General features: G+C 28.0%; 1 protein-coding gene across 1 annotated transcript; it reads left to right on the forward strand.

The window, feature by feature from the left end:
* The first annotated feature begins 3707 nt into the window (after positions 1–3707).
* Positions 3708–10063, forward strand: LOC133794944 (uncharacterized). Its single transcript, XM_062232384.1, has 2 exons — positions 3708–4077; positions 9552–10063. The coding sequence occupies exons 1-2, from the start codon at positions 3769–3771 to the stop codon at positions 9882–9884; spliced, it is 642 nt and encodes a 213-aa protein (XP_062088368.1). The 5' UTR covers positions 3708–3768; the 3' UTR covers positions 9885–10063.
* Positions 10064–13705: the final 3642 nt, after the last annotated feature.

Below are 13705 nucleotides of genomic sequence, written 5' to 3' on the forward strand. Positions count from 1 at the left end.
ATCATAGGGGGATTCCCAAGTAGGATTCACCTTATTTCATTTGGGCAGTAGTGCTATAAAATGATTTCACACCTTACTATTGTGATAGACTAGAGCAAATCCCTTTGGCAAAGTAGTATGCTTGGGTGGCAAGCAGTGTGTTTCCTCAGCCGTTTTGCATGTTGCATCCACTTATTAAGGCTCAAAGTCATTCATCTCATCATTGTTGCAGGGTCATCGACTAGAGAAGTGACACATGTTGCTCGGGTAGGGAAGTGACTTCGAGGGATGAACTTAACTCTTGCTGCACTAGGGATGGAGGGTTGGGCTTTAGTAGGGAATCTACCGGGCTCTAAGTGTGGCAACACAAGTAGTTCGAGCTGGTTGCAAGGTTGTCTCCAAGCAACGATAATCTGGGCTAGGCCATTCTACTTCACTTTGGGCCCCATTATTGGTATTGGGGAAATTACCTCAACTTGTGTTTTTGCCCCCCATAACATTCCTCTACGAGTGTCCTATAAGAAAAATATGATTATCCACTACATGAGCATTGGGTGGTGACATGCTCCTAACAAGTAGTGGTGGTTGGGTAGTAGCGCCTACATACTACAATATTTTTCTATATACAAAGTCGTACTCTTGCATGGTTTGTTCATAATTGTCAAATCGATCTCTATTTGAGGACATTTATCATCTTCTTTTATAAGTTTCTCATGGCCAGGTCCTGTTGTCCTTTGTAGCAAGGTTTGCTTAAGCGCCTTGAGGCTTCTCGCAAACTGACATTAGACATGCTAGGATTTTAGCTCTCAACTTGCGATTCTTTAGATGGTCCCGCCTGTGTATGAAACATGACTCTTGTGTTTATGGGTTTACATAATATATTTAATTTAATCCTCATTAATATAATTAGTAAAATTTGTGTATTTATATATAATTTGTAATAGAATAGTTTGACTACAACAAATCATTTTGAATGTAGATAACTTACCAAAAGCATAATGATTTTACAAAATCATAGTTTCGAGAATTATGAAGCAAATCAACAACACTTGTTTTTTTTAAAAATAATTCATTTTAAATTGTTCTTTTTATAAAAGTGTGTTCGAGGCCATTACAAATTGACCTACTAAATAATTCCATATGTACTTTTCTATTTTTTATTTTTAGGGGAGTTCGATATGTACTTTGTTCACAGAAAAATAATAGTGCATAGATACTATTTCTACCTAATATTTTATTTTAACCATTGATATATCTATTTATTTTTTTGGGCAATTCGACAACATAAGTGATGAATTTTTTTTATCTCTTGCAATAAAAATTGTGACATAATTATTTCCACACAATATTTTTTTAACCAATGATATTTCTATCTTTTTTAGCTTTAAAGTAGGTCTTAATTTTAATTTGTAATGTATAATCTATAGGAAAAATTACAATATTCACGTTAATGTTAAAAAAATATCGTTTTATACGGTAAACTAAAATAATTATACTTTTACCTTAAAATTTGTTCTTACTTCCCGTATAACACTTCTCTTCTCCTCAAAATTTATTTGACCAATCCTCAAACTAATATATTATTTATATTTAAAGAGATGTCTATATATATAATACTGGCCACTTATAAACTGCAAATAAATATATAAATATATATATTTATGCATATATATATATATGATATTTCACTTTTCTTTTTCCATTATGTACACATTTTTTTTCTTTTGTCTTTTTTTCGTTAGTAATTTTAGTTCATCTCCATATTTTTTTATGCTAATAATAATAATTAAATATGGGATTTTCACTTTTTTTTTCTCTCCATTAATATTACTTTTTATAATTAATTTATTTATCCTATTTTTATTTAAATTGATATAAATGATCTTTCAATTTTATTATATATATATTCATAAATTCTAGTAACATATATTAATGGTAGTAGGAAAGATAGTGATTAAAAATATTATATTATTTTGAAAATCATAACTAGTCAAATATGAACACTCAATGTTAAACTAAAATCTTAATCTAGTCAAAGTTTAAGTTTTGTTGCAAAAATATATTTTAAAGTTAAAAAACTAGTTTTGTAAATTTTTGTAATAATCATGTTAAATAAATTTATAAATATTTATGTAAATGTTAGTCACAAAAATAAACTTCTTGATTGTGAAATTAGTTTTGCAAACTGTTGTTACAAAAATATAAAACTTGTTTACAAAATTATTGTAATTCACTAACTGCATTTTTATATAAATATATATATAATAAAGTGTTTTATAAATAATGAATATCTTAAATTTATATTTTTAAGTTGTATAATATAAATTGTACAATATTGTAACATATAGAAAAATATAATATTTTTAAGTAAATTTTGGTTACAATTTCTTAACTATAAATTATTTTTGTAAATGTTAGTTACAAAAATATATTTCCTAGTTATGAATCTAATTTTGTAAACTATTGTTACAAATAGGGCTGTGCAGAAACGATCCGATCCAATAACAAACCGACCGCTAAAAATTGGATATCCAATCATGATTGGATTGGATCGGATGACATTTTTAAAAATCCAATATTGGATCGGTCGGTTCTTGGATGACATGTAAATCCAATGGATCCAACCGACCGATCCAATCCAATAATGATCCAATACCATCCAATTAATATTCAGATAAAAAATATATTATATAATTTTTTTAAAAATCAGGTTTAACTCTTCTAAGGATCGGATTGGATGGATCCAATCAATCCAATTAATATTGGATCAAAAATATTGGATGGATCCAATTCGATCTAATAAATATTGGATGGATCCGATCCAATACAGGGATTCATATCCATTGGATGGAATCGATCCAATCCAATGACTTATTGGATCGATTCGGTTCGGTTGAGCATACAGTATTGGATTGGATCGGTTGGAGAAATCCAACATCCAATGTATAATTGGATTGGATCTGGATGGGTCAAAAAACATTGGATATGGTCCAATGAACAACCCTAGTTACAAAAATAAAAAATTAGTTACGAATTTGTTCGTAAGTTTTATGTACAAAAAACTACAATTTTAAAACTGATTTTTGTAAATAGTATTTACAAACATGTAACAGATATTTACAATTTTGTAACTGATATTTACAAATTTGTAAACGTTGATCACAAAAATTGTATTTTATCACTTTTATTTACGATTTAAATGTCACTCCGTATTTACGCTCTTGCCACTTCGTGTTTTTATCCAAAAATTTCGTATTTTTATAATCTATCGTATTTTTCATAATTTTTTTTAACTTTTAGTGAATTTTTGTAGATATCCCTAATCTATATATATATAAATATCCTCTAATTGGGTTAATAAAACTCCTAAACGGTTTTTAGTGATATTTATTTATATTCTCAATAGTATATTCCAAATAATAATAGTAATAAATATTAAAAAAACGAAGTTCCCGCCACAGCCAAACGCGGTCGAAATCACTGTCACAAAACTTTGGCGCACTTCATCAAAATTCCAACATCTTCAAAGCTTTTTCCACCAATCAAATACAAGCAAAGCTAATCCAACGGTTCATATGCCAAACTGACTCCATACGCGGATCGCGACCTAATCCAACGGTTCATATGCTAAACTGACTCCATTTGCGGATCGCGACCTAATCCAACGGTTCTAATCATACATCTCCACACCTATAAATATATCTCGCAACCTCATTTGCAATAGAGAATCAACGACTCACCACTCTAGAGAAGAAGAAGAAAACTTGCATAGAAGGAAAAGAACCAAAAATGTCAGGAAGAGGGAAAGGAGGAAAGGGTTTGGGAAAGGGAGGAGCCAAGAGGCATCGTAAGGTTCTGAGGGACAACATCCAGGGGATCACCAAGCCGGCGATCCGCCGTCTGGCAAGGCGTGGTGGTGTCAAGCGTATCAGCGGTCTCATCTACGAGGAGACCCGCGGCGTCCTCAAGATCTTTCTCGAGAACGTCATCCGCGACGCCGTTACTTACACCGAGCACGCTCGCCGGAAGACCGTCACCGCCATGGACGTCGTCTACGCTCTCAAGAGGCAGGGCCGGACTCTGTACGGATTCGGAGGCTGATGAATTGGTCTATTTTATTATTCCAGGGTTAGGGTTTATTTAGGTTTCGAATTTGGAATTTGCATTATGAATGTAGCTGTTGGAAATATTATGTAATTTCAATCTTGAGTTCTTATTATACAAATGGCTTTTGTTATGAAATTGGAAACTGTTCTGTGGATGTTCTTGAATTATACTCGAATCGATTTAATACAAAGAATTTGATTTTGGATAGAACTGGTTAACCGGACGAGGGAAATGTATGCATCATTGCAAACCACATTATTTCTAGTTATCCAAAGCAGCCAGCTAACCATACTAATCAAGCACGAGTAATCCTTGCTTTTACTGCTCATCGCAACAACAAAATAGGAACAAAAATCGTTCCACTTGAGTCCATTTAAGGACATGTCAACAAGCTTTCAGCACTCCTTGGCAAACTAGCAGTAAACTAAACAGTCCAAAGTAGATTCTTGTTCTGTCAAACAAACGGGGCACATTTCACTTACCTCAGCATGTCTCTGGCGCAATAAATCTCTAGTAGGTACGCACAGCTCTCCAAAAGCCAGAGTTGTTATGTACAGTCCAACGACCATAGTGCTTCGGAAGAAGTCGATAGGCGCTACGAACTGAATAAAAGCCAGACTTCTCAATTGTTTAGTTTGAAACATTAGATAAAATGAATTTATTTACCACAATCTAGTTTAGATGATAACATATTTTTACTCTTGTTTGGAATTGGAACATTAAGAGGTAAAAATAAATAAATTCAAATGATCTTTTTTATTCAAATAAAAGAATTGAGGTTTTTTTCAAGAAATATAAATCTTGGTATAATTTTAGGACAAATAATATTCTTTTCTTTCAAACTGAATTTTGTTGATTTTTCTTGAGAATCTTTTTAAGTAGCCAAAATCTCCCAAATTATAAAAAAAACATTAAAAATGTTCACTTTATGTTCCATTTTGATTATTTTTTAAAAATAGTTTATTGATGTAACAGTGATACAGCGCTAATGTAATTCGATTTGAAAGTAAATTCTAAGAGTATATATTTGCATTTTTAAAGTTAATGTTTGTATATTTAACACTAATAAATTTGATTTTGGCTTGCTTCAATTAGTTAAATAAAACATCATACTGTAGTTATACATGTGTCTTGTAATCAAATTAGGGAATCGTTCAGAATGTGAACAGAGTGCAACAAAAGATGCATATTTTCAATTGTTTCTATAATTCAGGGACAAAACTTTACAATAATCATAGTTTAGGAGAAAAAATATATTTGTGAAATATAGTTAAAATTAAAATATATATTAGAAAAAGTATAATAAAGTAATAAGAAAATATTTTCCTCAACTTTTTTCTTACAAAAGAAATTCTTTTGTAAATTTTTAAGATCCAAACAAAGCATTAATTTAAGTGGAAATTACATAATATTATTTTGTCAATTTGTAATATTGAAAATGAAATTATAAATCTGGATACCAATTCGTAACTCTCAAAATATCACGATAATCAATATGTAAATGGAATTACATATTTTTTATTTGATTTTCATGTGCTATAATGTTTTATAGCGGCTAGAAATGTTATTTCGACTTCCAATAAGGGTTTGGATGTTAGAAAATTTCATGGGAGAAGAGTTGAGACGTTTTAAATGATCTTTTTGATGCTTTGAATGTTGCAACTCCCAAATCATCCTTTTAATTCATAAACACCCAATTTATATTTGATAACAACCAAGGTATTGGTAGAATTTGACAATCAAATGGTGATCCAAAACTCTCTAAATAAAGATCTTTTGTTCATTTGTGATTTGATTTTCATGTGCTATAATGTTTTATAGCGGCTAGAAATGTTATTTCGACTTTCAATAAGGGTTTGGATGTTAGAAAATTTAATGGGAGAAGAGTTGAGACGTTTTAAAGGATCTTTTTGATGCTTTGAATGTTGCAACTCCCAAATCATCCTTTTAATTCATAAACACCCAATTTATATTTGATAACAACCAAGGTGTTGGTAGAATTTGAAAATCAAATGGTGATCCAAAACTCTATAAATAAAGATAATTTGTTCATTTCTGAATATGAGTTTTTCATCAATTTATGTACTTGGTTGAAAAAACAAAATGTTTGATAATTCCATAAAACTATTTCCTAAACTTGAGAGTCTCTTACTGCTGAGAGAATATGAGAAAATATATTTTTGGACAAATGTTTCAAATATTATTCAAGTTTAGTAATCCCCACTTCTCTTCATTAGAGTTGTACATACAGGGTGGACTTTCAAGTTTAGTGATGTTTCTGTGACTTTTTTATAATTTTTCTAAATATATGACATTTTTCCCATATAAATAAATATTTTAGGAAATAAGCCATAGTTTGAAGCTTAATTAAGTTATATTTTTTTTTTTAATGACATTTTTGTCATTTTTATTGAATAGCTGTACTTGTTAATTTTTCACACTTTTGTCTTCCATTTTCCCCACATTTTAAGATATTTATAATTATTTTTTATCTTCATTTTTTTAAATGAAGTTTTTATTTCTTTCTATTTTAAAGGTTTTTCCGGTTGCTTTTCAAGTCGTTCATGTTCACGTTTGTTTTGGTAGAAGTAATTTACAACATAAGAATTTTATCATATGGATAATGATATAAGAGTTTCTATTTTTATTTTTTTTATGATAAGGTGTATGGGCATTATTGGTTTTCGGTTATGTCGTCCACATCTATGGTTTCTGTTATGTACATACGTTGTGAAGTATGAATCTTGCTTGGAACCAATTTAACTTCAATAAAAAAAAAATGTTGTTGTTTGGTGATGTGGATATTGTTCTCTAAAGGGTTAGTCCTAGATGAAATAATTTTTATTTCACTATTGTGTGCTTATAGTTGAGTGTTTTAATAATTATATGAAATATGAATACTCAATCTCTTATGCTTAGAGTATTTATAATTAAAGTAAATGTATATAACAACAAACAATGACAATGTGTGTATATGTATACATATTCATATTTATGTATGTACAATAAAACCTCTCTATACTAATAATATATAATATTTGGACAATATATATTTTATTATTACGAGAAAGTTATAACTTAATAGAATCATATTTATAAAATATTGTAAATATACATATTTAAATTTAAATTAAATAATAATTAGTAAAATATGTCAAATTCAATGTAAAAACATTAGTAAATGAAAATGATATAAATATATAGTTACAATGTACATATCTACATACTCTTGGAAATATATAAAGTTGTTTTACAAATCTAAATTGATAATTAATTATATTATAAATTTTTAGTATGTAAAATATAGGATATATATAAATATATTTAAAATTAAGTCAATTTCTTGTAAATTTTATTTGTTTGTGGTATTAGGATAAAATTTACAAGAAATACATAAAATACCATAGAGATGCCAAATAGAGGAGAGTATAAAAATCAATATTTATGATGCCTTATTATTTGTATGTAGAGGAATAATTTTACGCGTGGCAAAGATGAAGAGATGAAATGCACCATTTTGATACAAAAACAAAAGCTGGGCTCACAAATGTGAACGAATGAATAAATGCAAAGCTCATATCTCAATGTGTGAATGAATAGCTTAAAACTCATAATGAACTAATGAATAAAGAGTTCAAAATTTTGATCGAACCAAGAGCTCCAAACTCTGAAAAAAAAAAATTTGATGTCCTTAATTTGCTGTTTTTTTTATTCCATAAATTATTTTAAGACACCTCATTTCTTTATAATGTTAATATAATTAAGAAAAGAAAAATTATAAATAATTTAAATATATATTAAATAAATAAATAATATGTCTTAAAATAATTAATAAAACATGAAGAGTACAAAAAATCGAGGACATCAATTTTTTTTTCCTTAAAGAAGAGCTTAAAGCTCTGTTCAAATATAGGAACTCTAAGTTTGGTAACATGATAGTAAATGAAAAGGTGTAGGAGGAGAACAACTGCTATGCATCCACATTTTAAAAAATTGTTTTGAAAGAATGGGAAAGAAGTGGAGAAGATGAATTATAAAGATTTACATGTGGATCAGTTTGATGAAATCTTTCTAATTCTCTGGACTCATTAATTTTTTTATAAATAATAGACAAAAGACTTATTTTAGGAATCTTGAATGGATTGTTATTTGCTTGATTGTGGATTGAGAAGAGAGAATTATTGACTAAGAGGTGAAGCAATCCTACTAGTTCAATACAACTTGTTTTCAAATTTTGGTATTAATTATACGGATTATTTATTAAATTATTATTTTTAACTTTATAGTATATTAAATACAATTTTTCATATACAATATATACATATGATTGCTAATAGATATTGGGCATTTTGCTGTAAGTTGTGAACAAATTTTTTTTGGTTACTCTATCATATTACATGTGACCATTATTCTCTAACTATCCTAACAACTTTATTTTATTTATGATTTTAAAATTACAAAAATACTAAACATATTGGACAACCTTAGTCATTCATTTTGATAAATTCTAATATTCATTTTGGAAAATACTCACATAATTCTTTAGGACAGCTCCAACCGGACTGCAAAATAACAAATATAGTGCTAAGAAGGTACAAAATCTAATCCAACCTAACTCCATTTATCCTACCATTATGCTGTCAAACTACAGTATTCCACCAAATATAGTGGGGTATTGTAGAAAAACTGAACTATTTTGCTTTTTATATTAGTATTTAATAATAAATATATATTATTTTATATATAAGATAAAATAATAAATAATATACTTTTGGTGTAATTTTTGATTTTGTGGTTGGAATGAAAAAAAAAATGATGCTAAAATTTCTTAATTTTGACATTGGTGGTCGAAAACAGTAAATTAGTGTTTAATTATTTTTCATCATAATCAATCAAAAATTTATTTATTTTAGTACTATTTCCATACAATATAACAAAATTTTTCCATTAATACATATTTTTTAAAATTTGACGTAGAACAGTAGAAAATCTTTATTAATTAAATTTATATGCCGATGTTTTTTTTAATAATGTAAGTTGTAATTTTGTTTAAACATACAATCATCAATAATATGATTATAATTATAATTATAACATAGGTTTATCTCATTGGGTTTACTCTTGAGACTTTAACGAACCTTTTTATTTTTTTATTTTTTAAATATGATTATAATTATAATTAAAAAAAAAACAGAATTTTCCGCTACAGCCAAACGCGATCTATTTCACATTCACAAAACTTCGGCACATTTTATCAACTTCATAGCTCTACCAATCCGATTGAATAAATTTCCACCAATCAAATGCAAGTGTGAGGAATCCAACGGTTACTAAGCCAAACACACTCAAGGTGCGGATCGACACTTAATCCAACGGTCAATCTCTCACATCTCCCAATCTATAAATAATCCCCCAAAACAATATCAGCAATCAGTCAAGCTAAATAACAACGCCACAATTTCTAGAGAGAGAAAGAGCAACCGAAAATGTCCGGAAGAGGTAAAGGAGGAAAGGGTTTGGGAAAGGGAGGAGCCAAGAGGCATCGTAAGGTACTGAGGGACAACATCCAGGGGATCACCAAGCCGGCGATCCGCCGTCTGGCCAGGCGTGGTGGCGTCAAGCGTATCAGTGGTCTAATATACGAAGAGACCCGCGGCGTCCTCAAGATCTTTCTCGAGAATGTCATCCGTGACGCCGTCACTTACACTGAGCACGCTCGCCGGAAGACCGTCACCGCCATGGACGTCGTCTACGCCTTGAAGAGGCAAGGCCGGACCTTGTACGGGTTCGGAGGCTAAGGAGTCAAATCTTTTTAAGTAACGAGTATCGTGTAATTGCTGATGGTGAAAAATGTTTCTAGGATTATAACTATTGTAATGTGAATTAAGCTGTTGGAAATGTTGAAATTTCAATCTTGAATTCTTGTACATTTGTTATGGGTTTTGAGTTGAAATTGAAATACGTATTTTGATATTTATTGGAATTGGTTCGAATCGGTTCTACTGTTTATGTGTTGCACGGATTTGGAATTGTGGTTCAAACTGAGTAATTTCAAGAACGTCATTTCTTCCTTTCCCAAGCAGATTTTACCGTACTATTTCGTTTTGACAACAATTGGAAGACGTAAATGAATATAAATTCAGCAAAAAATAGGAAAGAAAATATATTCATCCGTTCGTTTACTTGTAATTGAGGCTGGTAGAGAATATCGACGTTAAGGTCCATAATTTGAGACCAGAAATTGGTTGGGCCAATCCAACTTTTAAGTTGAATGGTTAACTACTTGAGCAGTTCTGCCAATTCTATACTAGAGATAATTGTGTTAAGTTTTATGAGTACTTATTTTGTTTTTTTTTCTTTATTAAATAAATAGTAACCACAAGGTTAGTGTAATTGCCTAGTTTATACAAGTGTTATGGGCTTAACGTGTGGACTTTGGGCCCAAATTACATTGGGTAATTTGCCGGAAGTAAACTAATTTGCTGCATGATGCTTAAAATATGTTTGTTACTTTTCACAAACTTTGTAATCTTTTTTGGGAAATCTACAAAAATGCACTAAAAGTAAAAAAAAATCTGAAAAATACGGTACATTACAAAAATACGGAATTTTTGGATAAAAACACGGAATGGCAAAATTGTAAATACGGAGTGGCAAAATCATAAATAAAAGCTGTAAAATATAATTTCTTGTGATCAACGTTTACAAACTAGTAAATATATGTTACGAACTTGTAAATATCTGTTACGTGTTTGTAAATAATATTTACAAAATCAGTTATAGAATTGTAGATTTTTTTTTTTTTTGTAGATAAAACTTACAAACAAATTCGTAACTAAATTTTTTATTTTTGTAACAATAGTTTACAAGTCTAGTTTTACAACTAAGAAAGATATTTTTGTAACTAATATTTACGAAAATATTTTATAGTTAAGAAATCATAAACAAAATATACGTAAAATTATTATACTTTTTCATATTGTTACAATATTGTACCAAAAAGTTACATGAACCATCGTATTTATGCTATACAACTTAAAAATATAAATTTAAGATATTCATTATTTATAAAACACTTTATTGAATATAGTGGTGAAATACAATATTTTTTTAAAAACAAGTTTTACATTTTTGTAACAACAATTTACAAAACTAATTTCACAACTAAAAAATTTATTTTTGTAACTCACATTTACATAAATATTTATAAATTTATTTAACATGATTATTACAAAGATTTACAAAACTAATTTTTTTAACTTTAAATATATTTTTGTAACAAAACTTGAAACTTGGATTAGATTATGATTTTGGTTTAACATTGAGTGTTGAGACTTGACTAGTTATGATTTAAAAAATATATATAATATTTTTATAAGGAATAATAATATTGTGATTATCTTTAACTATATATTATAACATATAGTTATTAATATTAATTTTAATTAACAGCATATTGTAATTTGTATAAATATTTTTTTTTTTTGAATAATTATATAAATATTAACTTTAATATTAATAAATATATTTATTTTAAATAAAAATAAATTAATCTACTTTATTTTATTGAAATTAGTAACTATAATTATTATTACTTTTATTATTATATTAATTGATATGCTTAAATTCTTATTAAAAATTAAGACAAAAAAAATAAAACAAAGGTAAATATATATATATATACACAGGTGGGTGTGGAGAGCCGCATATTTGTAATTTATGAGTAGGGAGAGCCGTATTTTTGTAATTTATGGGTGGTACCGTATAAAACAAATTTTTTTTTATATTACCGTAGGAGATGTAATTACCCCATCTTTTTTATGATAAAACTCAAAGTTATTATATGGTAGACATTTTGCTTAGACAGTGAAAACGGTAATATGTTTGGATTACTTTTGTTATTAATTAATTAGCATGGAAATTTTTAATTATATTCGAGGATGCAAACAAATAAAAACTTGCTTTCATTCTCATCGACCAACATCTTTTGGGCTTCTGAACTGGCCTTTAGTCCGGTTTTGGCATTGGAAAAATTACGCATATCACGGTGATTTAATTTTTTTTTTTGATTTTTACAGAAATTAGAAATAATTACATTATTACGGTTATCCAATTTTTTTTGTCATTTGTGGTTGATATCTTTGACGCAACCTTCTTCAATTCTACTACAATCCCACGTCAGAGGTCTTAAATTATTAGCCTTTCCCTTCACCTTTTATCTTTGTCAGTTCAAAATTCATATCCATATATTCTAATATATACATGCATCATTTATATATATATATCTAGGTAGATATAGATATTATTTATATATATATATATAGAGTTGTAGGTGCAAGTTTTTAATGAATTGTTGAGATCAATATTCTCGTCTCAAAACAAGTTTTAAAAAAATTATTTTTGTAAATCTTTGTAATAATCATGTTAAATAAATTTATAAATATTTATGTAAATGTGAGTTGCAAAAATATACTTTTGAGTTGTGAAATTAGTTTTGTAAATTGTTGTTACAAAAATGTAAAACTTGTTTAAAAAAAATATTGTATTTCATCACTATATTCAATAAAGTATTTTATAAATAATAAATATCTTAAATTTATATTTTTAAGTTGTATAGCATAAATATGATGGTTCATGTAATTTTTTGGTACAATATTGTAACAATATGGAAAGTATAATATTTTTAAGTATATTTTGTTTATGATTTTTAACCATAAAATATTTTCATAAATATTAGTTACAAAAATATATTTCTTAGTTGTAAAACTAGATTTGTAAACTATTGTTACAAAAATAAAAATTTAGTTACGAATTTATTTGTAAGTTTTATCTAAAAAAAAAAAAATCTACAATTCTATAACTGATTTTGTAAATATTATTTACAAACATATAACATATATTTACAAGTTTGTAACAGATATTTACTAGTTTGTAAACGTTGATCATAAAAAATTATATTTTACAACTTTTATTTATGATTTTGCCACTCCGTATTTACGCTTTTGCCATTCCGTGTTTTTATCCAAAAATTCCATATTTTTGTAATGCATCGTAATTTTCAGATTTTTTTAAACTTTTAGTGTATTTTTGTAGATTTCCTTTTGGCATTTAGGCTAGGCTTTGGGCCCTTTGTTTCCAAATTTCTTGACAATTGTTATAGCCCCAATAGTTGGTATATGGATATATGCTGTAGAGTATACATGTAATAGATTTTGAATGTATATAAGGTAAATGTGAGGTATATTTAGTTCACAGCATTTTTGTAACACAAGCCATATTGTTTAAAAAGAATATATATGTGGGTACCGTATGGTGCCTAACATGGCATGCAAATTGTAATTGCTGTAATTTAATGTTTGGTGCCACATAATTCAATTTAAATTTGAATATGTACGACTATTATTAAATAGCATATAACAACTCTCGCTTTATTATCATGTTTGTGTTAAAATTAATTGAGCATCAAACAATAATCAAGAATTGATCAAACATATTCATGCTCAATATTGTACAATGAAATCATCTTATTTAAGACATGAAACATAATATGAAAAAGAAGTTTTACATACCTTTGTGATCAAGTCTATGAACCATCATTCTCCATGATTATGCTCATCAC

This window comes from Humulus lupulus, chromosome 8 (assembly GCF_963169125.1).
Source record: "Humulus lupulus chromosome 8, drHumLupu1.1, whole genome shotgun sequence".
NCBI lineage: Eukaryota > Viridiplantae > Streptophyta > Magnoliopsida > Rosales > Cannabaceae > Humulus > Humulus lupulus.